General features: G+C 44.5%; 1 protein-coding gene across 6 annotated transcripts; it reads left to right on the plus strand.

Annotated features, from left to right (window-relative positions):
• Positions 1–27,853, plus strand: GATA2 (GATA binding protein 2). 6 transcript variants are annotated; one of them, XM_034431494.3, is made up of 6 exons: positions 1–254; positions 11,474–11,944; positions 13,329–13,952; positions 16,991–17,169; positions 23,145–23,270; positions 24,221–27,853. In XM_034431494.3, exons 2-6 carry the CDS (start codon positions 11,716–11,718, stop codon positions 24,518–24,520), a joined length of 1,458 nt encoding a protein of 485 aa, XP_034287385.1. In that variant the 5' UTR covers positions 1–254; positions 11,474–11,715; the 3' UTR covers positions 24,521–27,853. The 6 variants fall into 6 exon arrangements, with proteins under 6 accessions (XP_034287385.1, XP_034287390.1, XP_034287386.1 ...); XM_034431499.3 differs by having other exon boundaries at positions 17,024–17,169; XM_034431495.3 differs by lacking the exon at positions 1–254 and adding an exon at positions 10,708–11,031.

Below are 27,853 nucleotides of genomic sequence, written 5' to 3' on the forward strand. Positions count from 1 at the left end.
GTGATTCTATTTCTGTACCTGCCTCTGCCAGTTTGTTGGAACAGTGCGAGGGGTCGCCGCCGCCGCCGCTGCCTGAGCCCCCCCCCCTCCGCTCTCCAGACCAGGCAGCCAGTCTCTCTCGGCTGCCACTCCTCCCGGCCGCTCCCCCTCCCAACCCCTTTTTCCCTTTGCCCGCGGCTGGCATTGGAGCAGCTGCCTGTTGTCGCGGCCGCCGCAGGGATCGGGCGCCCGGAGGGAGACCACCCTCGGTTGCGGTGAGTATCCAGGCTGCCTTTGCTCTGCCCCAAAGAGAAGTCGCTCTGCCACAGATCGTTCCTCTGGGGTGTCTGGTGGTCCGGTGTAAAATCCAGTCGGGTCCTTCACCGGAGTTATTTCTCCTTCTCCTCCTCCCCAGTTACTTTCTGATTCATCTCTCTGCTGACTTTCTCCGGGCGAGAGGCGAGTTTGCAAAAGGCTATTTGCAAAGAAAGTAGGGAGGGCAACGCGGTTGTGTGCCGAAGAGAGAATTTAGCGCTTGGCCTTTGAAGTTTGCGACCAAGACCCGCCCTAGATCAGCGGGACCGAGCGTAGCGGCCGCTTCCGAAGGTTTCCCTTGTTTCTGCGGGAGAATCCCGCGGCAGCCGAAGCGAAGTTCTTGCTTTCTGACCACCAAAAGGGTGGCCGAGTTGGGTTGATATGCAAGAAAGGCGGAGGGGTGGGGGGGAGAGAGAGGTTTTCCTTTTGCAGAGAAAAGCCAGGGGGCTTTTTAAAGAGGAGATCGAGCAGGGCAGGCTGGAGCGGGCGAGAATGAACTTAATCTCAGGCGTGTGGCTGGCGGGAAGTTTGACACCCAAACCAGGAGCGAGAGAGAGAGAGAGAGAGAACTCTTGAAGCGAGTGTCAGTGACAGGAGCCGCAGGTGACAGGACATCTAAGAAGGAGGGCGCGTTTTAGAGAATGAATAACGCAGACAACTCTGTCTTAATCGGACTTCCCAATGACACGCCTGGCTTCTGGTTCTACAGTAGCCTCTTTCCGGTTCATTGTTTTTTTTAAAAAAAGTCTCTTAAAATGGGATAAATTGGGGGAGGGGAAAGTATGCAGGAAAGTGCGTTCATGTGTGTGTGTGTGTGTGTGAAAGAGACAGAGTGAATATAAACAAACACTTTGCTATGTCTGTTTAGGCACAGGTGTCTTTGTAGCTGAAAATACACATTCGAATCGTTGCGAATGTGTCTAGTCGGCACAAAAATGGAGGAGGATAATCTCCAATATATACTCGATGTCCGAGAAAATATAACAATCGGAAAAAAAAGTTTCCTTCTCAAAGCAGAAAAATGAATGGGGAACAATTCGCAGCAAATTATGAGGTTAATCATATATTAAAAGGAAACGTGTTTTTTCCCCCAAACCATAAGCTTGACAATAGAAAATTAACGAGAAACAAAAAGTTGTATTTTTCTAACAGTGGCTATAATATCGGTATTTTCCTTCCACAAATTATTCAGGGGGAGAGCTTTTCGTTTACCAGGAACAAACTATAAACTTACCCATCCCTCCTTGTCCGGAGGCACGCATAGTATTGTATAAAAAAAAATTATCCACATCCCCATGTATTTTAGGAAAACCATCTGCAAGTTCAAGCAATCTGTTCTCCTTCTTCCCGCGGCTCCTCTTTCCGTTTTGACCCGAACACGGGAGGGTTTGGTGGTGGGAAGATAGCGCAGGCTGAATCCTCGGCTCAGGGAAGCAATGGGGAATGGGAGCCGGCTGGCTGCTACCGTGCCGCGCACTCCTCTGCCCGCTCAAGCGGCTTCTCTCCAGAGAGGCGTTTAATGAAATGGACGGAATGGTTTGTTTAACCAGCCGTGGGAAGAAGCGGCCTGCAGCTCGGTCCCAGAGAATGAGCTCAGCAGTTGCGCCTGAGCTCCGCGTGCGGGTTTCAGCGACAGGGGGAGAAAAACTAATTCAATCAGAGGCCCCCAATGCGCCCGCGTTCACGGACCAGAAGACATCCTGCTCGGCGGCTTTCTTGTACGGAGTTGGCTGCATTGAGAAGAGAGATCGTTCCGTCTCCACCTCACCATCACCACCCGAGCCCTCCGAAGGAGCAGGACTCCTCGCCCTAAAGAGTTCAGAAACCAGAGCCCTCGTGCCGCCCCAGTTGGGGACTGGAAGAAGACTTTGAAAGAAGAAGGCGCAGCTTCCCTGGTTGCGAGAAGGCGAGAATCCGACCTCCACTAAACAGGAGCCGGGCCAACCCGGCGCGATCCTGAAACCCCTCACCCCCTTTCTCTCCCACCGCCCTTGAAACGCAGAAGAAGCCAGTTTGTAAAGGGCGAGGGGGCGGGCGAAGCGATTGGACCAGGCTCGCCCAAATGATCTGGACTTAGAAAGCAGGACTGGGGATCTGATCCGGAGCCAGGAAGAACACGAGCGAGAGGGCCGCGCGCCCTTCCTCGAGGCTTGGGAGAGAACCGCGGCGCTGCTGCTCCGAGGATTAGCCCTTTGCCGGTGGGCAGGAGAGAGAGAGAAAGCTCAAGGAAGATTCTCCCCAGAAACCAGAGAAAGAGGGTGGCGCCTCCACTGCTGGGTTTTTTTATAAAAAAAGGGAAAAGGCAGCTGTGATACTAGTAACAATATCGATGGTGGTGATGATGATAATGGTATTTATTATCAGCAACAGTATTTATTATCAGATAAATACCGCAGTAGCATTTATTATCGGAACAGCAACAGTAACCCGAATAATGTTGCAAATTCTGCATGGTGAAAGCTTGGAAGGGAGAGTTGGGGGTGGGTTGGGTTTTTTAATTTGTGTTTGCCTTTTAATCTGCTACATGTTTGCAGCAGGATGCCCTTTCCTTTCCCGGCGGGTGCCCAGTTTTGTCAGGGAGAAGGGCCCTAATTCAGCGCTGATCAAAAACTGGCTGTAGGGTAACTTGACCCGCAGCTTCAGGGGAGTTTCCTGGGCAGTTTTAGGGTCTCTCTCCCCCCCCCATTCCATAAACCAGCCAGTTTGATTAATCTTTACAATTTGTCTTTTAAAACAAACAAGGGCGAATTATCAGCTCGTTAACTGAGATTTTATCACTTGTCTAAAACAAACCTTCCCCTTCCCCACAGAAAGATCGGGTCTGTTGCCTGTGGGGAAGTGTGATCATTTTTTTAAAAAAAAATGATTTTAATTGATAATACATTGCTACGAATGTATTAATGTCAGGATTAACCGAATGGTGCCGTTAGCCGGAGGGATGCAGCGGTGACATTTCCTTTTATCCCATCAGATTTCAGTGATAATCTCGATATGGTTGCTGGAATGGTTGGCGATATCTAATGCAAAACGCTGGCTCGCTGCTTAATTAAAATCTTGCTCTGTTGGCCCCTGAATCTCGCCGCGTTGTTGAACCTGGAAGCGGGAGAAAGATGCCCAAATCAAAACGGTTTATAAACTTTTTGTCTGAGCCTTATTTTCAGGGAGTTCTTAAAAATAACGCCCTTTTCTTTCGCCCGCTTTTATTTTAAATAACGTTCTGCTGTTCTACGTACTATGCAAAGAAGAGGGAAGATAATTTAAAAGGGCAGCCAGATCTCCCCTCCACGTCTGGCAGAGGTAGCAGGCGAGTTTTCTTTAGTCGTTGCTTTCTTGCTGAATTCTCCACCACCCCATTAGACTCGGGCTGGCCTCGTTTTTGTCCCCGATTCCAAGGCAACCGGTCTCTCAGGTAGCGATGGGATCTTGTCTCCTCCGCACCTCCTTTCCGGACTCTCAATTTAGTAGATCCGAGTCCGCCGTTTCCGAATGTCACTTTCCTGGTGGCTTGCTGCTGCTGCTGCATTGTTTCGATCCCCAAGCGCGCGCACCCGCGCGCACGGGCGCGCCTCCCCCCCCCCATTACCACCTCAACATGTGTGGGTCTTTGTGCGTGCTAGCTCGAGCACGGGGACTGTAAGTTCGGATGAGAAGCAGAAGCTTGGTTGGAAAACCAGAAAGGTTGGTTTGGAAGGGGATTGGGGGAAAGCAGCAGCAGCCTCAAGGCCCGGGAGCGGCTTGCTCGCCTTTGCAACCTAGGGCTGGCCTGGCGGTGATGTGCTGCGGTCCAGCGGCACCTTTGTCGTCCCCCCCCCAGGCGTCCAATGACCCTGAAGGACAAGAGGCGCCTTCTAGACTCCAGATCTCCCATCTGCCGGGCAGGATCTGCTGCTGGCAAGAATGTCGCTTGTCTTCTCGCTTTCCAGCCGTGGGAAAAGAGGAGTGGCCTGGTTTGGCCGCGTAGGTGCCTTTGCAGCCCCGGGTTTCGGCCTCCGTGCTTCTTGCCGCAGAAAGATTGGTGGGCGCCTTTGCCACACCGGCTCCCCCCACCCCAACCTCCTCGCCCCATGCCCGGAGTTTGGCGGCTCCTCTCTGCTTTGAAAGGAGGTCTTTCCTGGGAATAACATGCAAAGGAGGAGTGGAGGAGGGGGGGGAGGCTGGGGGCAGCGGAGGAGGCTGGAAAGGAATTCAAAAGAGGCAGCGTCCCAGTTCCAGCAGGGGTCCCTCCCCTCCCCCGCACTCGCCCTTCTCCCCGCGGCGACCCGGGCCGGGATACCCGCTAGGAAGCTCGAGGGCAGGGGAAGGGGGGGGGTTGGGGAGGCGGGGGGGGGAGGTCGGAACGGGCGCTCCAGTGCGCCTTCCCGCCTGCCCTTGTTTTAGAATCTGGAATTGTTTTGTCTGGGTGGGAAGGTGACCGAGAGGCAACGGGCGGGCGGGAGAAGGGTGGCGGAGGGTTCAGATCCCTGAGCTGCTTTGGGGGGGGAGAAGGTGGGCGGCGTATAGTAGCGTTTGGGGGGCTTATTATTAACAAGTTCATTTCCGGGCGAATTTGGCAGCGGCGGGTGACGTCAGAGTCCAGGCGTCTCCCTGACTGGGGCCGCCCGGTTGGGAGAACTAGACTCCTTATTGCCCGGTTCCTGCCTGTCAATCCTCCGTTTCCCCTCCCTTCAGAAAGGTGGGCTTCTCTCTCTCTCTCTCCCCCATTATGCAGGCTCCAAAAGGCAGAAGAGAGGTAAATTGACCCGCCTTTCCTTGTTTCGTGGGGAAAATGTCCACGAAAGAGGCTAGCCCAGACTGCCAAGTGGTTGGCCTCTTATTTTCCCTGTCCCCCAAATTCTTTGGCCAATAAAGTGAAGGTTTAGGAAAATTAGCTTTCTTCCCGCCTCTCTTTCCCCTCCCCTCTCCCCCCATCCATCGCGGGAAATGCGGGATTGCATACGTTCAACAGGTATTGGGGGATTTTTAACCTAGCCCTAATCGTATTCCCGTCAATAGGGGGTCACGCGACCTGATTTTAACCCCCCCCCAATTCTCTTCCTCGGAAGTAAGTAAGTAAGTCTTTTCTTACTTTCCATCCAAAAAGGAATTGGCCACCTCAACTACTAGTCTAAGGAAGGGCGCTGCCTGATGATCACAGCGCCGCCGATTCGGACACACACACGCACAATGTGCGTAAACTACACCGTTTTAGATGAGTGTGTGTGCACCGACCATATCGCCATATAAGGAGAGAATCCATTTCATTCTTGTCCAAGATCACCTAGAAGTGCATTGGGAAGATTATGCCCAGAGAGAGAGAGAAGGGTGTGTGTGTGTGTGTGTGTGTATGGGGGAGGAACATTCAGCCACCATTTCCATTTTGTCCAGTGGGCAAAGCTGCAAGCTTTCCAGATGCACAGGACTCTTGGCGGGGGGCGGGGGGGGGCGGGAAGGAGGAGAAAAAGGGAAGAGTCCTGCCTAAACTGAAAGTTTACACATTGTCTCCCCCACTACTCCAATACAGTTACTAGTGTTTGAAAGAGTTGAAAGATTTTTTTTTTGTTTGCCTGCCCTGTTTCACTCTCCTGCTCATTTTATCCCATATAGATAATTCATATTGACACTCGTTTCATTGACACCAATGAGTTTATACAAAATGGATTATATCTCCTTTAGTGACCCCAAATAAAAGGCGCCACAGCTGCTTTTCTGTTTATAAGTCCGGAGAATGTTAAGAGAAGTGGAAGCACGCCCCGGAGTGGGGGTGGGTGGGGAAGGGCTTCAAGTAATAGCCAGGAGGCCAATATCAGGATCATGACAGATCTCATCCCCTTGTGTTTACTGCTAATACTGAACATCAATTGTGCTACTGAGAAGAAGTGTGCAGTTTCTTCCCTGTTATATTTTGGTAGCTATATGTTGATTCGTGCTTAAGCCCCATTTAAACCAATCAAGCATCCATTTTAAAAATACACCCCCCCCCATATTTGGTCCACAGGTGGTGAAACTTGAACTTTTCTTAGGGTACAAGTGGCTAAAGAAAGCCATTATATATTAATCTGGTCCATAAATTTAAAAAGATGATTGATTCTGGGTTTCCCTGGTGCTTAGCCTTTAAGAAGAGGCTTGAAAGAGTCACTTGACACAAGGATGTTGTGTTTTGGAAGAGTTGGTGTGAGTTCTTCACAACTGTTACCAAAAGGTGTTGGTGGTTTCTTTTTCAAAAATTAGGTAATGCTCAGGGTGACAAAGGAAGAAAACTGTGTGGGGGCATTTCTGGCAGATTTGGGAATTAATTCAGACCACCAGTTTCTTAATCTCCTTCTGGGAGAAAAGTTGCAATTCTCTGCAGATCCTGCTTTGCCTGAGGTAATCTGGTTTTCTGGAACATAAATATATCTAAAATTGCTTTATATAATCCCTCATTTACAAAGACGAAGATGCCTGATCTGCCACAATTAATCTTTTAGACTTTAGAGAAAGATGCCACAAGCTCCATTGTTGTAAAATATACTACATCACTTTCCTAAAAGAGGGAAAGACGGACAGATAGGCAAGAACACTTGTTCCTATGGTCAGTGAAGAGTTTTATTCTAGAAAGAAATAAACGATTTTGAGCCGAGAAACAGTATTCTCAGGAAGATCATTTACAAAGAACCTGATGCATTTCTGTGTGAGGGAGCCTATGCCTGTGTTAGGCGGCTGGGTACCTTTCTACTGAGGCCTCAGAGAATGAAAGTACTCTGGTTTTATAGATGGCATCACACCGGATTACTCTCCTAACTGGATCTCCCACTCCGCCTTTCCACACTGTTTTACCTACAGGTGGGACAACCTGGGTCTCTGCTGTGAGTGAGTTCCGGTTGATCTGATCGCCTTTAAGGATTTCCGAAGAACAGGCAGGAGTCAGAAAGGCCTACAAACGCCTCTTCAAATCTCCGCCTAGCCCAGGGCCTGTCTTGCCTGCTTTCCGGAACAGAAAAGGGGACAAGGGCCAAATAAAAAGAAAGGAATCCTCTACTAGAGGAAAAGCGTGTGGGGCAGGATGGTGGGGGTGGAGGAGAGCTGGGAATTTAAAAAAATATATTTTTTTGCGTTCAGAAGAAACTCTGGGCAATATGGCTGAGATCGGCTTCAACAAGCTTGCTCTGCAAACCAGCTCCCTTCTTTGCCAACCCTTCCGCTTAGTTTAGCTTCGGGTGCAGCACCGGTCCCACCTGACTTTGGGGATAATGAGGGGATCCAAAAGAGAGGGCCAGGCGAAGAGCGGGAAGAGGGGGTGATAGTGGTGAGGAGAGTTGATTTTGCTGTCAGAAGTTCTATCAGCACTTCACCGAAATGGGTTAAATCCTGCCCCGATTGCCCAAGGGAAGGCAGAGACAAACGACGACAACGGAAAGGAAAAGGGGACATATTAAACACCCTGACTAGGGGATTAAGGCTCTGTTAAATTTACTCAAAAGCACATAGGATTGGGGCTGCGCGAAAGTGAAAGGAAAAACCTAGGTTATTAAGGTAATGGGGAAAGGAACAAAGAAGGTACCGGGCTTATTTACCGCGAATCTCCATGATCTACCGACTCCTTTCAATTACCCACCCACCCATTTGCCGGGTGGGAGTTACAAATACGGAGACATCTCCGTCCAGATCTCTTTCGCTACCTACCAGAGTTCCCGCTCCTCACAACCAGCAAAGTTTGGCTATGGGATTTTCTTCTGGGTATGTATTGCAGAGGGGGGAGATTTGTGTAGCAAAACCCAAGCTGATCCCCTCTAAAATGATGAGCCGATGCTAAAGTGTGCGCGGGGAGAGGCCAGAGGTCCCCCCCAAAAAAATCTGACCACAAGTTGCAGACACGAATGGCAGCCGCGTACGTGTTGGGAACAGAATCTCCAGAAACACCCCTGAAAGAGGAACAGACGGAAGTAGTAGGCTGTCATTAAAATGGAATCTAGTGAATATAACAATGGATATATTAAAAATAACCTCCGTCCGGTAAAGAGTGAGAGTTCCTGGAAGTTAGAAATTTTGCACAACTCAAAAGACTTGCCGGGCATCCCCAGGGCTCTGCGGTGGAAGAGACAAATCCCCCCAGAACGAGATAAATTACCCGTCCACTCGCTGCCCATTGGCAATAGGGGGTTTAGGAAGCAGGTCTCTCACGGAGGACGGAGGGGTGGGGAGGAATTCATGCCTCCTTCATTAGGAGAAAGAGCGAAGGGGAATCCGACCTCCACTAAACAGGAGCCGGGCCAACCCGGTGCGATCCTGGCAGGAGCCCTTTGCTCCTTTCGCTGCTAGGGAAAACCGGAGGGAACCCCCCCTTTTTTCTCTCTCTCCCACTGCCCTTGAAACGCAAAAGAAGCCAGTTTCTAAAGGGCGAGGGGGCGGGCGAAGAGATTGGATCGGGCTCGCCAGATGAGCTGGATTTAGAAAGCAGGACTGGGGATCTGATCCGGAGCCAGGAAGAGCACGAGGAGCGAGGGCCGCGTCCTACCTCGAGGCTTGGGAGAGAACCTCGAGGCGCTGCTGCTCCGAGGATTAGCCCTTTGCCGGTGGGCAGGAGAGAGAGAGAAAGCTCAAGGAAGATTCTCCCCAGAAACCAGGGAAGGAGGGTGGCACCTCCATTGCTTGTTTTGCTTTCTTTTCTTTCTTTCTTTCTTTTTTTAAAAAAGGACATTAACTATCAATACAATTTTTTTTTTGGAAAGAAAACCCGACTTAGCCATACTAAGTGGCTTAATGTAAAAATGCCGCCAAATAATTGGTGTCCTCAAGTGAGGGATTGATTTGAAGGGAGGGGGAGAAGGAATTATTTCGAAACAGGTTTTTTCGCCAATCAGTTGCTCTTTTGTGGGTTTCGAAGCGATCCTTCCTGGGTTTGTCTTACCTTGGACGGCGCCGAGCGAAAGCTGCGGAGTCCGGGGCCGCCAGATCTTTCTGTAGCCACCCAACTGGCGGCTATTAGGAGCCGTTTCTTAAGCGGAGGGGCTGAAAGTCCCTCTAGCTTTCAGCCAACAGAAATAAGATTTTTAGGGTTTTAAAACACAAGGTCGTTCGAGTGTATCCTCAGAGAGTTAAAATGCATCTAGAATTTAAATAGGAAGGCCCATTCTGTTAAACCGCCTTCAGTCACTATAAGAAGTGAAAAATAAAAAATAAAATAACGTGGGTTTGATTTTTCTTTCTTTCTTTTTTTGGACCTGTAAATGGCCTGATTTCCTTTGATCTTACTGGGTGCAAGAAATTGCAGAACAGCTATAAATTCCAGTTGGTTTTGTGAGTTTACATAACACACAAAAGGCTGTTTTCTGAAAGGTTTATGTTTTCAAAGTAAATCTGGTATTTCTGTCTGAATCAAGATATTAAGATTTTTTTTTAAAAAAAATCAGAATTATACTTATTTATACTCAAGATTCATACCTATAATTACTTCCAAGTTGACTACTTGTGTTGTGTTGTGTTTTCTACTATAAAGTTATTTTGTATTTCAAATACGCGAGGCCTTTCTTATCATAAATGCTACAGCTGGCTTCGGAAGAAAAAATACACTTCAGTACAAGCCTGAATGTATTTACTTCTTCCACACAAATCACATTTGTGTCTAGGTAAGAGGCTCATGAAAGTTGCAATTCTAGAGAATGAAATAATACAAATACAATGAACTACCTACTACAACTGGGAGAAAAGAAACTGGACACGCACAATACGATTCTAAAGTTAAAGATATTCCCACCTTAAACACTAACTTCAAGTTTCAGCTGTGGTGTATTTTCATAAACTACCCAACAGAAGTGTTTGACTTAAATCAAGCCCATAAATGAAAAAAAAAAAAATCCCATTTTAAAATGTTGGGTCGATAGGATTTTTTTTGCGGGGTGGGGGGTGGGGGTGGAAGGAAAGGGTCTCTAGCAAATATTCTGTTTTTCAAACCTGGGAGATATTTCGTAAACCCCCCATTCTCCTATCCTTTGCCCTGCCTCCCGGCGGCACCTGGTGAAATATCTTTGCCCGGAGTCTTAAACCACCACCCTCAAACTACTTGGGGTTATTTAGTGCCCGCCGCGGACTTTATAAAACTTTGATATGGGCCGGGGACTCAACAAAATCCTCTTTTTGTTTTGTTTTTTGTTTTTCTTTTTTTTACAAGAAGCTCCTCTGATAGAGGAGAGAGCTGGAGTGGGGCTATCTCAGAAGTTATGGCAGAGAGAAGTCGAAAAGGCAGTGGAGGGTGGGTGGGTGTGCGCGCGGGGTGGGGGTGGGGGGTTGAGGGCGGGGGAAGGGGGGGGTGGCGAGCGTCTTTCTCTTTGGCGGGTTCAGCACTTTTTAGCTGTTTGGAGCAAAACGAGGGAATGGATTTTCTGGGGCCAATCGCAAGGCGAGACTAGACGCCGAGCTGCTGATTGGCTGGACGGAGGTTCTTAGCCTGTGCGTAGCCCCTAGTTCATGTCTACTGAACTGAGTCCAGCTGGCGCCAGAGCTGACACAGGATGCTTTGGGGATGTTACAGAAAAGGCCAGAATAAGTGGAGCTTGCCATCTGAGTAAGAGCCTCCATCCAACCCTCCTCTCTCGCGCTCTCCTTCGACTCTCCCTCCCACACTAAATTTTTTTTCCTTTTTGCATTTTCATCCTCCAAACAATCATCCGTCACCCCTCCCCCCCACCCCCATTCCCCCCCACCCCTCCCCCCCGTTTACAACCTAAAGAAACTTTTCAAACATTTGGAGTTCGAATTCAGTCTGCTTGGAAAGATCTCCTTGTAAGTATGTTTGATGAGCTGAATGCGGGTTGGTGGGGTGGGGGGCGGGGGGCGGGTGGGAAAGCGACGCCTGGTTTTTATTTTGCAGAAATATAAATGCTTTCCCAGTTTCTTAACCCCTTTAGGATTCTTTTGGAAAATGTCAGCCTGAACTCCTTTGTAGGCAAATGTAGATCAAAGATCTGCCTTCTGTCTCGTATTGTTATGGTTAAAAGAAGGTCGTTCTGGCCGTGTTATTCACGGCAAGGGCAGCCTAACGAAGATGCAAAGGCCGGGTGGGGGGAGGAATAGAGTGCGGTGGACGCCATGGATGGGATCGCTTTCGCTGTGCTCTGTGCCTGCTTCCCCTTCTTCCGCGTTTCCCTGAGTCCCTGCCGCGGTCTCTTCAGTGTAACCCCTTCCAAAGGCCCGCCGTGTACTCATCCTTCCCTCCTTCTTACAGGTGGTGATCCCAAGACGTGTGGCAACCGGAACCTCTCTCTCTCCGCAGCTTCCCGTCCTTCAAAGAGAGACACCTTTTCTTTTCTTTTTTTACCCCCCCCCCTCCTTCCCCTTCCAAGGCCACCTCGCAGCTTCTGAGAGCTCTACGATTTTAAGCCAAACGAAACTAAAGGCAAAACGACTTGGGGTTGGAAGGAGGCGGGGAGGGGGGGCTAGGGGCGGAGTGGGCAGAAACCCACCGAAATGGAGGTAGCCACGGACCAGCCACGCTGGATGGCCCATCACGCCGTGCTCAACGGGCAGCACCCGGAGACTCATCACCCGGGACTGGCTCACAACTATATGGAACCGGCGCAGCTCCTACCTCCGGACGAAGTGGACGTCTTTTTTAACCATCTGGACTCCCAGGGCAACCCGTATTACGCCAACTCGGCCCACGCGAGAGCCAGGGTTTCCTACAGCCAGGCACACGGTAATTTTGCCCCCCCCTCCTTCTCGCTTCCCGTTTTCTGCTTCGGCCTCCTCCTGCTGATTGACCTCGGTGGAGAAGCGTCCGGAAGGTTTCCGGGCAAAATGCAGCAGTAAGAGAGAAGAGAGGGTGAGCCAGGGTGGGCTTTTCATCCTAGGGGAAAAAATAGAAAGAAAAAAAAAGCCTTAGCTCGTCAGTTGGAGGGCCGCTTTTAACTGACGGCGGGGCTGGGGGTGGTGGGGGAGAACAGAAAAGGGAAGGGACGTCCTTGTGCGTGGAGGAAGAGAGGGTTATTAGAGGCATTTTCGCAGCCGCAAGGCAGGCCCGTTTTCCGGATACGAAGATCTTAGCCTAATTCGAAACACTTTTTAAACGTTTGTCCTTTTGTCAGCGGCCGTATAAGAACTGGAAGGGGGGGGGGGGAGTTTGCCAAGAATTCAATTTTTGTAAAATTGGAAAACAATCGCAAAACAGAGTGTTCGTAATAATGCCGCCTGTCTGCAAGCCTCTTTGGGAAGCAGCAGCAAGCGGAATTGGGGGGAGGGGGGGGAAGAGAGCCTCCTGTTCTTGGCTTGCCAGCCCGCTCGCGTTGACGTTTTACTTCCCTCCACGTTCCAACTAAGTTTTGGCGTCCGATGGTGGAGCAGTGGGGCGATATAAGACGCCTGCCCGGCTCTGCTTTCCGTCACTTACGCTTGATCAAGAGTGGGGGAGAGGGGGGGCAGCTGAACCGGGAGAGGGGGGTGGGTGGGAAGGAAAGAGCCAGCGGACAAAGCAGTGGTGGGATTCAGCCAGTTCGCACCACTTCGGGAGAACCGCTTGTTAACTTCCTGAGCAGTTTGGTGAACTGGTTGTTGGAAGAAATCATGAGGGCAGAGAACCGGTTGTTAAATTACTTGAATCCCACCACTGGGACAAAGTATCCATATTTGCATACTTTTCTCCTAAATCCCCCACTGATTTCCCCGAGGAGGCCCTACTAGATGGCTTTTAAAGCCGGCATCTTTTTTTTTAAAAAAAAAAAACGTTGTGCCTGTTTTGTTTTTTTGCGTGAGAGACCGCAAAGAACTGGGGGTGGGCCCGCGTTTCAGCCCCCTCCCCTCCGCGGGTTCAAGGGAGGGCAAGGAAAGGGCAGCTGAACCTCTGCCTCCTTCCAATTCTGACCTGCGTGGGTGATTTGGGAGCAGACCTTCACGTTGGCGGGTTTGGGACGGACAGGTCAAGGGGGGGGGAGCGCGTCTGCTTGTCTACCAAGCCCTGCTCCAGCATGAGGGAAACCTTTGAGGGGTGGGGGGTGGGGGAAGGGAGAGGCGAGAGTGGGAGACAATCTTTTTACCTCAGGCTTTTGGCCTGCCTGGCTGACTGGCGCCTTTTCCTCCTTTCCCAGCCCGTCTGACCGGCGGCCAAATGTGCCGGCCTCACTTGCTCCACAGCCCCGGCTTGCCTTGGCTGGACAGCGGCAAAGCGGCGCTCTCGGCGGCTCACCATCACAACCCGTGGACGGTGAACCCTTTCACCAAGGGGCCCTTGCACCCTTCGGCGGCCGGCGCGCCGCCCGGCGCCATCTCGGTCTACCCCGGAGGCAGCAGCTCCGCTTCGAGCGCCGCCTCGGCCTCCTCGCTCACGCCGGCCTCCCACTCCGGCTCGCATCTCTTCGGCTTCCCGCCTACGCCGCCCAAGGAAGTCTCGCCGGACCCCAACGCGGGAAGCAGCGCCGCCTCGCCGGCCTCCGCTTCGGCCGGCGGCGGCAGGCAAGATGACAAGGAGCCCCTCAAGTACCAGGTGGCCCTGGCCGACGGCATGAAGATGGAGAGCGCCAGCCCGCTGCGCAGCAGCCTGGCCGCTTCCATGGGCGCCCAGCCGTCCACGCACCACCCCATCCCCACCTACCCTTCCTACGTGCCCGCCGCCCACGACTACGGCGGCAGCCTCTTCCACCCGGGCAGTTTCCTCGGGGGCCCCGCTTCTAGCTTCACCCCAAAGCAGAGGAGCAAAGCCAGGTCCTGCTCAGGTAAGACCGCTCTCCCCCCTTCTCCAGCCTTTCTGAAAAGCCTTGTTCAACTCCTCCTGCCTTCCAATCGCGGGTGGAGGGTGGGGGGGATGGAGAGTAAAAGTTTTTCTGGTGGGAATTATTTAATTAATGCCACGTTGGAAATCGTTTTTTTTGGCATCTTGAACCTTGGCTGCCTGCTTTGCCTTTGCTGTCTCTGGGATAAGTGTGGCATAAATGTTGTAAATTTATTAAATCCCCCTGTTACAAATAACAGCCATCGATTGTTAATAACAGTTGTAATATAAAAGGAGGGGCCTGAGAAGGGGTTTTGTTTTTCCTTGTGAACTGCAGTACTCAGGATTTCTTCTGTTTTAGATCATTCACAAAATAAGAATTGGAAAATATTCCAGGAGGTGAAAATCTGTACACGTATTTAATAAGAGCAACAATTTTGATTTAAATAATTTAGACATGATAATATGGATCATGTTTCTTTCCAATTTAGAAAATACTAGCCCTCTCCCCAAATATATTTGTCTAATGCAGTAGTTAATTTTTTTTAAATATGCACGCACAGACAAACACAATCTGAACAGAACTGAAATGAACTCTTAACTACTATTCTCTATTCAGTCCTAGTTTAATAATTCCAAATAAATGAATCACCACTTTGATCCTGTAACTGTAATAATCTAGGGAGATAACAATCATGATTGCAAGTATTAGTGGGCTTCTGGAGCTGGGTCATTTCTTCAAAAACTCTTCTTGATGTATAGTTAAATATGTTAAAGGATAAGCATTAAAGACTTTTTTTTTTAAATGGCCAGTTTTAAAATTTCCTGATCAGATTTGAATGGATTTCCATATTCCTACATTTTTGTGAGAATATGTAACAAAATTAAGTTATCAGTAGTTGTTCTGAGAATGTGGAGCACAAGAGCATTTCCAGTTTGTTATTTTTCATAATTTTAGTTTTTGCTAATTAATTGGCAAGCCAGGTCTCTCTTTTTGTTCCAGTCTCTGATCTCCATAGAAGTCACTCATTGCTGAGCCCAAAAACTGCCATAATCCATGAAAAAAAAAAAAGACACACAAAGTTCGTAGATCAGAATTATGCAGATAAAAGAGTTTATATTGGTAAACCTCTTAATGCAACCCCATGAAAATCTGGGACAACTGAATTCATTGGAAAAGCCTGATGTGCCTTACACTCTTTTGGGTGGGATCCCCATTACTGAAAATTTTAGTTAATTTGTTAACTGCTTAATAAAGATGAACTTTATCGTAGATTTCTGTTAACTTTCAATAAAGTTCATCTTCATTAAACAAGGGACTTTATATAGGCTCAGCTGTTAAGGACTGAAATTTACAAGCTCTTTTTCTTATAACTTGTACAGAACTTTGCTTTCTCCAGATCATACAAAGTTCAAACATAGTTTACATAGGACTGCAGGCTTCCAAAGTACCTTTTAAATGATAGTTTAAATGAATCTAATAAAACGTGAGGAACATCATATGTCTTAGTTAACTCCAGTTCATCTGTTTGTTAAACCTGCAACTTATTTGCCTCTCTGTCATTACCTTTACAGATTTCAAGCCAAACATGCTCTTAGATTTCTTTTTAAAAAGACGATCAGTGTAATAAATAATACTCACATGAAACCAAACTTAGAATATTTTATATTAATTTAATGTTGTAATGGCTTTATCAGTAAAGATGAAATTTATTGCAATATCAAAGAAAAACAAAACAAGATACCTTTGCACCTCTTTTCAACATGGCTAGTAATTCAGAGACGTAACTACTTTTAGGAATGTTGCAAGAAAAGTACAGCAACTTTTTGTTGCGTCTCTGTTTGGATCACCCTCTTTAAAGAAATTCTGGAATTTTGTGTTATATGCAACAGCGATAAAATACTTTTTTTTTTTAATTGGCTACTTTTATAAACTGCTCTCCATTGCAATAGGAATCGTTGGGAAATTTGGTTACAATCTTCCTCCCACGACTTCTGTTCTCATTTGCCATAGTCAACACTGTTTATTAGATGTAGAAGTTTCCCTACATTTTGTAATGGAGATCCTGTCTTGTAGATAAAACTGGGGAAAGTTCGTGACCATTTAATGTTTTTGTAGGAGAAGCAAGACTCACGACAAGGCGACTCCTGCAGCTTCCTGCTTAAGGAGGGACAAAAGCTAGGAACTCCTGGCTTCACAGAGGTCCCTCATTTTTCACTCCAGCCAGGGCTGTTTAAAAACCACCCACTCCATAGATTAAAGGAGACACAGACACAGCTGAATTTAGTATGGCCAGCTCAAGTTACTGCCAAAGTGTATTTCCTCTGCATTAAATACTGTATGATTTGCATAAGCTCTGCTCAAAGAATTTCCTTGCCCTCAAACAAATGAACTTTTAGTTAATATTCTTACCCCCCCACCCGCCCTCTCCTTTTAAAAAGAGACTCCTGTTGAACAAGCAGCCGTGTTTAAGCATTTTGAGCCAGATCAATCTTAAGCCCATAACAAAGAGAATGCATAATAAATTAGATTTTGGATACAAGGGTATATGGAATGCCCAGAAACAAAAGTGGATTCTGCTTCATTCTAAAGAGTGCAACATTTATAAGAAAGAAAGAAAGAAAGAAAAAAAAAGAATTGGGTAAGCCAGAGGAAGAGAATTTTTCTCTAACCCCAAAACATTAATGAACAAAGATTGTGTATTCTTGTTTCAGTTCCAATATTACTTCTTAGATGTTGGAGAGAAGAGAGAGGAAAGAACAGCTTATGACTCTACATTTTTGGAACAGGGTCTGTTTTCTCATGTGGCAGCTGTAATAAAAAATACCCCTGTCTAGGTTAGACAGCGTTATTGTTACACGAGAAAGCAAATGCTTGAAAACTGCATGTCCCTACCTTTATTGTATGTACTGTAAATGTTGTGTCACTGACCTGTCTTTTTCCTCCCCTTTTAAATAAATTGAATAATAACCTGCTGTTTTGATATCTGGAATCTACCTAAATGGACAATGCAAAAAGCTTTTGTGAATTTGTTTTTAAAGAAAGAAATCCGGTTTCTTCGTGTTTCCATTTAGAAGGCAGAGAGTGTGTCAACTGTGGAGCTACTGCTACCCCTCTCTGGAGAAGAGACGGTACCGGGCATTACCTGTGTAACGCCTGCGGGCTATACCACAAAATGAACGGTCAAAACCGACCTCTCATTAAACCTAAGCGGAGACTGGTAGGTGCCTGTTTCTCTATCAGGTTCGGGGCAAAATAGTTTCATGGGACCATCCCTGCATTTGAAGGAAGAGGGTACAACCTGACCCATCTGTGGGATTCAGAACTTGCATGGAAGCTAGATACTCTCTGCAACATGAAGGCTGTGTCACTGAGAGGCCACAGAGTAGCCTAGGAACAAACGGCTAGGATCCCACCCATAGTAATTTACATGCCAGGATATAAAACAATAGCTATTTCATATGGGGATATGTATATGCATTTGTATACTCTTAGTATACTCTTGACTACAGATTTAGAAGTCCTGTGATTTATTGCCCGTACAACAATCTTATGAAGTAGGCCGGTGGCACAGACTTATACTGCCTCGCATGCTTACGTTCTGCCTGTCTGTATCTTTGCAGCACATTCCTGCCTGTTTGAGAGTTACGTGCCCAATTAAATCGGCCTACTTCTTCCTGTGCATTATTCTGCCTCTTTTATCCAGAAAAGACAGCTTTAATTCATTTGACCTCTTGGACAGGTCAGATGGACGCTCAAACTGAAAGAATCACTTTTGCCTGCCTGCCCTCCCAGCTGAAAAGTACAAAAAGTGACCCAAAACAGAAAGTATTAAAAAAACCCATAAAAATAATAATAGATGAGTCAAAACTGGTTCTGTCATTATTTGGATGGTTCTGTAGTCAGAGATTCCATGGTAAAACTAACATTAGCCTTCTTTAGAAGCGATCCTCCGATTGCCCTTTTCAAGGGCTGATTATTTTTCCATGGAGTCACCTATACTTTGTATTTTCATTTCAGGGTTGTTGATTTTTTAATTTTTGAAAAAAATGCGGAGCTCCTGGTAGTAGTTTCCTATCCGGATATCTGTATTCTGAAGATAAGGAAACTTTGTGTATCTGTTTCCTGGCTCTAAAAGCTTTAAAGAGTTTCTATAGGCAGGCCATGCTATTCAGGCCGTCTGTTTTGAAATTGCAAATAGGCTCTGCTGTACAAATATTTGTTTAAAAAAGGAGAAAACACACACACACACACACACACACACACACACACACACACACACGGAACAATGTGATTTAGGGGGACCAAAAATGCCCTTGCTCTTTGGCAGGGGGCATTTTTTCCAGAATGATTATAAGGCTGAAGGAACGGTTCTAATGATCTAATGCTGAGACAGGATGCAAAGGATTTTGAGGGTCAGAACTTCAAGCGGGCGATTGTCTTAATGACTTACTTTTCTTCTGAAGTGATTGACACAACTAGAAAAATGTTAAGATAACAGGGAAATGTTATTGTCTCTGACAGGGCAAACTCCATGCCAGACTAAACGGGATAGGGTGCAGCGTTAAGGGCCAGTGTCTAGCAGGACACTGGAATAAGAAATAAGGAATCCCAAATATGCAAACATAGGTTTCTCTCTCTTTTTTCACAAGTATGGCTTTTAGCAGGTGAGTTTCTAGAGGTATATGTGCGTGTTAAATTTTGGATCAGAGAGAAGGCAATTTTAAAAGTTGGAACAAATCAATATAGTCATCATTCTCTTGTCCGGTGAAAAATAAGATGCATTTTAAAACCCAATTTTATCTTGTCACATCTTGAAACAAAAAAAAATTGAATAGAAAGGGGACTATTCATATATATCATACTAAGCCTATAGCCTAATAAAAGAGAATTATCCTATTCTAGCAGGAGCCTCATTGCTTCAATTGATGCACTAGTTTGGCATCTGTTAATTCAGTGTTTCCAACTTTGGCCACTTGAAAATGTGTGGACTTCAACTCCCAGAATTCCCCAGTCAGCCATGTTGAAGTCCACACAGCTTCAAGTGGCCAGGGTTGGGAAACACAGTTTTAGACTCAGAAGTTCCTGGCAGCAGTAACCTTTTATGGGGTTTCAACAAGAAAAGGAAGTATACTTGACTAGTTTAGGTATCCCCTTTTCTTAAACCTTGTTGCATTTCCAGTGAATCAGCTCAGTAAGAGTTTTCTGGCTTACAGTCTTGCAGATTGGCAATAGCTGTAGATGAGTGGTACAGCACATTTTTTTTCATGCAGACAGTTGGAGGTTCAACTCTTGGTAAATGAAAAAAAATTAGTTAGATGCACGGGAGAGCTTTTTCTCAGGGTCACTTTGGTATTTGGAGTAGACTAAACTATATGGACAAAACAGATGCAACTTGTTTTAAGGCAGCTTTTTACAAACGGCATCAGAAAACTCTCTTAGTTAGCAAAATGACGTAATTGCGGCTTCTCCAGTGTATTCCTGGTCCCATTTAAAAAATTAAAATAATAGTCTTTCTTCTTGTTGTTCTTTATACGCCAATTAGCTTCAGTTAGATTTATGTAGAAGAATTGTCCGCAGGATTGTGTCTGTTATTCTCTCAGTTATCCTTAAAAGTAATTTAAATTCTACTACTTGACATAGATGCCACATTCAGCTATACTGAATTTTTAAAGGGTCAGTTATATTCTACATCCTTTTAATGTGTGTACTAGTTACAGTCATTGATTTTCCTTTCTTACTGTTGAAGTGTATGATTCTATTATATAAAGTTGTACACAGCCTGGATTAGTGTGGGTCCCATTGAAACCAGTGGGACGTCAGTAATAGTATCTGTTGAAGTAAAGGAATATCTTTATACATCTCTTATTATTCTTGAATTTATAAAAGAAAGTTGTGCAAGATTAATGAAAAATTGAATGTGCAAGGTAGATAAGTATAATGGGGGGAAGTATTAATGTGTAGCATACATAGCAAATTAGGCTCTCTTAATTGCCTCGTGCTTTCAGATTTGTTAGACTACAATTTCCATAATTCTCAGACATGATAACCATTTTTAGACTATACATAGTATTAATTGTCTTGTAGTGGAGATTGGACAGAGTATTAACAAAGCCTGTTTTATGGGACTCCAAATTTAGATTAAAGAAAGCACTTTCACCACATTTATTTGTGGACACTTCAGCTTGCTACATCCTGGGCTCTCTTCCCTCTTCTTCATTCTGAGATTTTTGAAAATATTAAGATTTAAAATTGCATAGTTCGCATGCTTTAACACCAATAGCAGAAGGACAGGCTCCATCTTTATTTTCAAGAATGCGTCTTAGTCTCAAATAAAAAAAAGACGAGTTGTTGCATAATTGGCGCGCTATTTGGCAGTAACCCTAGCTGCTCACAAAAAGGGAGATAGTAAACAGTGGAGGAATTTTGAGAAATGGAACTTTTAGATAGGGTTGGTTGCATTCTGGTGATTTGGTACCTTATATCTGGCTGTTTCCCCCTTTGTAGTAAATCAGTGAAGTTTTCTGAACCAAATCACTAAAATTCTTCCCCTTTTATGATAATGCCCTCACCATTTTCTCAAGGTTAGAATGAACCCACAAGCCTTTATACTTGGGCGTCTGATCTAAATGATGTGAAATATTGGTCTGATTTCCCTTCTCAATAAATCAGGGTTATATAGTGGCTAGCGGTATTATTGCCTGGCTGCTTCCAAAATCAGCAGAGAAATTAATTCGATTTTAAAAGACCTCTCTCACAGACTAAATATTTTATGTGGAGAAAAAGCATCTATATTTCCACATACTGCCTCAAGGGGGGTGGGGGGGGGCGGGCAAAAATATTTCCTGAAACAGGAATCCTTTCCTACCAAAGATTCTTTTGTAAAAGAGAGGGTGCATTTTCTTCTACTCTTAAAAACTTCTGAAATGACCCTATTGTTTTCAGGGTTATGGGTCACTCCGCCAAGAACCAATTTAAAGGGGAAAGGCATTTTGTCTGAATGTAAATCTTACTTTCATTTACAAAATCAGTCCCCCCCCTCCCCTTTAGGGCCAAGCGAAAATTAATGCAATTCCTATTGGAATCCATAGCAATCTTGCCACATATTAGCACAGCAATGTATTATTAGTACAAGTCATTTATTTAAGCTGCTCAGAACTTCAGCCTCAATACAAAGATTTATAGAACAAATGAGCTAATCAATAGATGCTGCTGTTAGGCTGGCATTTGTTTGCTAAAGCGTAGCAAATTCATGGGGGCCAATTTCATTTACTTCTTTTAAGATACGAAGAGACAGTTATCAGTTATATATTAAAGTGAAAGCTGTAATACAGCTGTACCCCCACCATCTTTACAAATATGGTAGTTATGTGGAAGAAAATATACTGAACTCTTTTTCAGTGTAGCATTATAGTTCCCTATTACTACAATCGGGTTGCTGAGGCAGGAGTGTTAAGTACCGGAACAAGTAGCCTAAATATTCCAAATCCTTAAATTGCAAGTTATTAAAATTAAATAATTAAATTTGTCTTTGAAAGGATTAAAGCCTTTTGGTCCTTATTAATCAGAAATGGGGCATTTACATAGAGTTTAATTTACCTTGTTTTTATGAGTGATGGTGAAAATACACTCGCTAATTAAAAGTCTGATATTTGTAATGGTCTTGGCATTTGAATACGCCATAAGAATAGCAAACAAATAAATGCAGAGAGGAGTTAGAGGCAATGAGACAATGCAATATATTAACATAATTAAGGTTCTGTACCTTGTAATGAATTTAAGGACTCCTGACTAGAGAGAGGAACCTCATAATCACACCAAGCAGTCATGTAGATGTTCAACAGAAGGGCAAAAAATACCAAGCCCTGAGGCACTTCACAAATGAGGAACATAAGCTTGACCTCTCCCCATTAACATTGACTACAGAAAAAGAGGAAAACCACTGCAGTGCTGTGCCCCCACTCCCAGACCCCACAGTTAGGATTCCTAGGTCCAGTGACAGCCTCTCATGGGAATATATCACCGCCTCCTTCAAGGCCAAAGGAACGATACCCTCTGTCACCTTCACATAGATCTAACTGCAGGTCACCTCCTAAACAGATTTAACAGCTCAGGGGGGACTGGATCTCAAACACTGGAATACTTTGCTTCTAGTTCTGTGGACTGTCCATTACTTCAGGAGGCAGAGATTCAAATTCATGCCGGATAAACTCAAACACAATGCCCCAGGTTCCTCAGTCCAACTCTGAGTGTATCTGAGAATTTATCCGCCAGTTAGCCTGAATATTCTTCACAGTGATCCTGTAGGTTTTCTTGAGGCTCCTCCTCATTTGAAGCAAGATTCTGTTTTGACATTTTTATGTCCAAATTTCCTAGTTAAGGGAGCTACTGTAGATTCATCCGTCCTTAGCTTTGTGTTCTGCTGCTTTAAGCAGGTTTTGCCTCATCCAGTTCTGAGGCTGGCTGGGAGAAAATGAGTTAAAATGATGAAGTGGAATAAGAAAAGGGAAGAGTAGTTATCTGCAGAGTTCAGCTACTTCAGCTACTTGGCCTACATATTCATTCTTTTCCAAGTTCCCACTCTTCACGTGTGATATAATAGTTTAAAGAAGTTGAATTAGAATTCTGGGAATTGTAGACCCAGTATATCTGGAGGGCATCAGAAGTGGAGAACGCCAATGAAAAGAATATCCCTCTACAGGCCTGATACATAAATAGTATGTACTGTAGGTGGCTGACAGACAGGCTCTGTCTCTTGATTTTTAGATGTGTTCTCACTTAAAGAACACCAACTTTCTCTGATTTCCGACATAGCCCTGAGTTCTTCATGCATAGCTGTAATTTACTATTCATTGGCTAGTTGACTTCCCCTGCCCATGTGCAAAGGATGAGAGGACAATTGCTTGGAAGGGGAGTGGGGAGACAGGATTTCGGTAAATGCATAAAGCTATCCAACACTGGCAAGAAAATGAGGACGTTGATAAGCTGTTACGATTTTGAGTTGGGTGTGGAATTCACATTATCCATCAAATAGTTCATGTATGTTTGAATGACACAGCCACAAAGCAAAATAAAAAAGACTGAGAACTTTAAGAGAGGGTGGCTGAATATTTAATATTTAATTTAAAATCAATGCAACAGTCAAAACCAAAATAACATCTTCTCCAACATCTATTTATTTTCATCTTTAATTAGTCAGCTGCTAGGAGAGCAGGAACCTGTTGTGCTAACTGCCAAACTACCACCACAACTTTATGGCGACGTAATGCCAATGGGGATCCAGTTTGTAATGCCTGTGGACTGTATTACAAATTGCACAATGTGAGTATTTTCTTGCCTTGTGTCTTCTTTTGCTTGCTTAGCTGAGATTGATGCCTTAACTGCCTGCTGTCCAGTAGCCTTTGCATTCATTGCAAAGGGACCTATTGAAAAAAAAAAAAACTAACTCTCTTTAATGTTCCCCGGGGAAGTCATAATCATTCTTTGTTGGCATAGTGATGCTGGGTTCAATAACATTACAATGTGTTAGCTTGGCTTCTAAAGCCCAGATAATCTAGGCAAAAGAGAGTTATTGCTAAAGCATATTCATTTCTTCCCTACTGTACCCAAGTAATGCAGAGGATATTTAACACAGTTTTGTATATATATCTCAAGGTGAGGGAGTTTTAAAACTCCAGGTATGAAGTCAATGTGGAAATGTGTGCAGAATATTCTGTGTGTATATAGATAGAGGTAGAGATACATGTGCAAATATGAAAGGCAGTTTGATGTAGTAGTTACAGACACTGGATTAAAAACAGAGAGATTATGAGTTGTAATCCAGCCTTAGGCATCGAAGCCCCATGAGAAGTTTTGGGTCAGTCACACTTTCAGCCCTATGAAGGCAGAAGTAGCAAACCACTTCCAAAAATATTGCCAAAAACCCTGCATGAACCCTGTCCATATAATTGTCAGGAGTCAAGTTTGTCAACCCCCATACAAATTATCTAAGGATATAGAGGTGATTTATTGTTAAAGAGCCAGAGTAAGGGAAGGAAGAGTGAAAGCAATCTGATTATACTTTTGATTTTGATGTGTTCTTATCCAATAAAGTTAAGCTATAAACACAAGTTGCTGGGAGAACAAAGAGAGAACTATATAATGATGGATTTGGGGGAGGAGGGCACAAAATGTTTGCTGCTCTGAGAAGATTTAGGGGGTTCAAATATTTTTCTTTTTGCAGAAAAAATACCGCTTTGCTTGCAGGAGCCTGATTTTCTCATTTCTTGCAGGTGAACAGGCCACTGACCATGAAGAAGGAAGGGATTCAGACCAGAAATAGGAAAATGTCCAACAAATCCAAGAAGAGCAAGAAAGGCTCTGAATGTTTTGAGGAACTGTCTAAATGCATGCAGGAGAAGTCCTCACCTTTCAGTGCTGCTGCCCTGGCTAGTCACATGACACCAATGGGCCACTTGCCACCCTTCAGCCACTCTGGACATATCCTCCCAACTCCTACCCCCATTCACCCATCTTCCAGCATCTCATTTGGGCATCCACATCCATCCAGCATGGTCACAGCTATGGGATAGAGTTTAATGACTCTCACAGACTTCCAGAACTGGGCTTGGCCTAAGAGGACAGGAAGGAAAGACTTTGCCCAGGAAAGAAAGTATAAGGAAGAAAGAAAGGAAAAGGGGATCTTGTTCCAGTAGAATTCAACTCCTAGTGCTAAATGGAAACTTTGCAATGATGGGTCTTCTGCAGAAATGCTTAATGGTGCCTGTTATGCACTTTGCTCCCTCAGGTAAAAGGAGAAAGAGGAACTCATCTGTTTGATACGATACCTGCTTGTCCCAGTGGAAAGGAAGGGTGGCCAAAGTAGTGAAAGAAACTAGAGCCAGCTTTCCTTTCTCTTTGTTCATTACTGTGAATATTGTAAAGCGATTAACCATCTCCTGAAGCAGAGGAAGTTCAGTAGTAGCCACCCTTGCTGGATTTCTACCATGGATTGTGTTTTGTGGGGAGGAAAAATGGACAACTTTATTAAAAAAAATCTACTTTTTAAGGAACCAGTCACATAAAAAAAAAAATTATTTATTTTGCTCTTGTGCTCCAGAAAGAGCTTCAAAACTCTTGCATGAAATTATGGATTTTTTATTTTATTTTTATTTTGTTTAAAGAAACATGCAACCTAGTAGAAAACAGTTTTTCTAATTATTATTTTTATTGCTCAATGGCCACATTTTTGTTTCTCTTCATTGCTGTTAGATTTTTTTTTTGGAAAGAAATCTACTAGAAAGGGGATGTGTGTGAGAGAGGGAAGCAGTTGGCTTTATCATTGGTTACAAATAGCCTCAGGCATGGATTATTCAGACATAATTTTTGCAGTCTCTTTCTCAGTGTGAATATCTTGATGTAAAAGTGTGGCATTCTACAAGAGAGCAGATACACTGGACAACTGGCTGAAAGGTTTTCCATAGGGAACACTCTTGTTGTGCCTGGAGAGTAAAATAAAGGGAATTCCCACCTCAAACCATTTGCCTGTCCTAAAGGCCACCTCTTTCCTCTCTGGATTGCAAGTCAGCATAGATATCAGGTAGCTTCTCATAATTTATTTCATTGCCTTAGCCCAGACTTCCCCAGTTTGGCATCCTCTCCCCAGTTAGGCTACAGTTACTGTCTCCTCAATCAGTATGATTCATGACTATTCCATTAGAAAGCAAGGATGTCCCAAGACATCTCACTGCCAAAGGCTGAGAAGAGATTACCCTCCTCCCTATTTAATGCAGAGGAGCTAAATGAATCAGTAGGTGGGCCTTAACAATAATGTGGTGCTCCTTTCATGGCTCAGTCTGCTGGGTTGAAAATCTTGCATTAGAACCCACAATTTCTTTTCCGAGGCATTTCTCCCATTCAGGTTTATGACGATTCCCTGTATTATGCAAAAACAGATTGACATGGTAGTGAACTATCTTACACAGACCAGACAAACCCATGCTGGCCATTGCAGCAGCTATATTCTGCAGCAGCTGTCTTCTGCTGCTTTCCCTTTTTCTTCTGTAAGATTGTTTAACAAGGGGTGCCAAGTACTGAACCTTTGAAACCTTTGACAAACAAAATATCTATGCTGCTAGGTAACCATCGCTCTTTCTTTAGGACAATGTTTCTTAACCTTTAAACACATCTTTAAGGTTTGTAGACCAACTCCCAGAAGTTGGTTTGTAGACCAACTCCCAGAATTCCCCAGCCAACTTGCTGGCTGGGGAATTTTGGGAGTTAAAGCCCATATATATTAAAGTGCCAAAGTTGAGAAACATTGCTCTAGAGGACTATATTCTTAGATTTAAGATATAATTTCAGTTCATGGCAGAAGGGAAACCCTTTTAAGAGATCAGCCTGAAAAGAACCCTCATGGTGGTTCAGTTTAATCTGTTTTCTTAAGAAATTTGCCCAAGACACATAAACATAGAGTTCATCTCATACTATCTTATTAACACTTTGGCCAAGCAGAAATGGAATTTGCCAGCTGTAAGCACAGATGTTGTGACAAATGCTCTGCTTGACTAGAGGTGGAAAGCAAATAAGAAAATGAAGATCTGCAAGGCAGGAGGGAAAAAAAAGATATTTTCAACTCTTCTGATAGATCAGATATAGCAACATCAAAGGAAAGTGATCTGCTCATGGGGAAAATGTGGTATATGGTTTCCTATAGCATACATATATATATATATGTAGATAGATAGATTTGTTTTTAAAGAAAATCACAAGTGTTCAGAAACAAAGTTGTCTCCCATTCTGAAACCATACTGTACGTAAACAGCTGAAGAATAAAACTCTTGCCAGTGTGAAATGTATTCTATTGATTGTTATGATCTGATGACTTTCATGATCACAAGGTCCAATATAACATATGATGTACATATGTAGCTATATTTCTGATGAAAAAAAAATGACCCCAATTAACAGAGGGGATTGATAATGTAAATCGCATAAAGCTAACTCTGTGGCAAGTTTTTAAATGTATTTTTTTTCCATTTTTTTTTCAAGTCAAGCCCAACTTGTATCTTTAACTGCAAAAGTCTGCTTAAAACAAAAATCCAGGTGTACATTGTTTTTGCTTTCTCCTAAATCTGTAATTCAGTTTTTGGTACAAAGGACCAAGCATTCCGAGCAAATGCCTTTTCTGACTGTTTTGGTTTCTGTAGGCATAATGTAGTTGCACTTTGTGAAGAAATAGAAATGACAGAATACCCACCACCACCACAAAAAAGCCCCCTCAAGAAACCCCCCAGACCAAAACTGAAAGAAATTCCACCTGGGATAAATATTAATTTCTGTTAGCCAAGATGGAAATTATTTACTCCTTTTCCTTGATTTGGGTGCATGTGTGTGTGTGTATGTGAGGAAAGGGGATTTTTAACATATATGGTACAGTTATCCACCTTTTGTAGTAACCAAATTCCGTGAGGGTCAGAAGTGGGTGGGAATGGCTGGGTGAGAGAATGAGGAAGATAATAATGCTAGGAAACAAATCCACCCAGTACCACTGCTGCCCTCTCAAAAGCGAGGCCTACTCATGCCCTCCTTTTAGGAAGACTGAGGCTGCACATCACAAATGCTTGCTGGACCAAGTCCAAGGTTGACAAAGTGCAATAGATTGTCAGTCACTGCAGCATAAAAGTACCACAGTCAGGATTTAAATTATTTTGTACTTAATATCAGCATAAAGATTTGGCAGTATTTTCTGGTCTTTTTTTAAAAAAATTGGCTTAATTTTTGGATTAGTGAACTAAGTTATTGTTAATTATGTACAACATGTTTATATATTGTCTGTAAAAAAATGTATGCATCCCTCATATTCCTTCAAGGTGAATACTGCTAAGAATAATAATAATAATAATAATAAAAAAGATTACCCCCTT

Source organism: Pantherophis guttatus, chromosome 2, assembly GCF_059756535.1.
Source record: "Pantherophis guttatus breed Tessera chromosome 2, ASM5975653v1, whole genome shotgun sequence".
Lineage (NCBI taxonomy): Eukaryota > Metazoa > Chordata > Lepidosauria > Squamata > Colubridae > Pantherophis > Pantherophis guttatus.

What these genes read in the sequence shown, in the direction of transcription:
- GATA2 (XM_034431494.3), top strand. Translation starts at nt 11,716, where the DNA reads ATGGAGGTAGCCACGGACCAGCCACGCTGGATGGCCCATCACGCCGTG. An exon ending in TTAAACCTAAGCGGAGACTG is followed by an intron (nt 17,170 to 23,144) that starts GTAGGTGCCTGT and finishes ATCTTTAATTAG; the next exon opens with TCAGCTGCTAGGAGAGCAGG. An exon ending in TGTATTACAAATTGCACAAT is followed by an intron (nt 23,271 to 24,220) that starts GTGAGTATTTTC and finishes CATTTCTTGCAG; the next exon opens with GTGAACAGGCCACTGACCAT.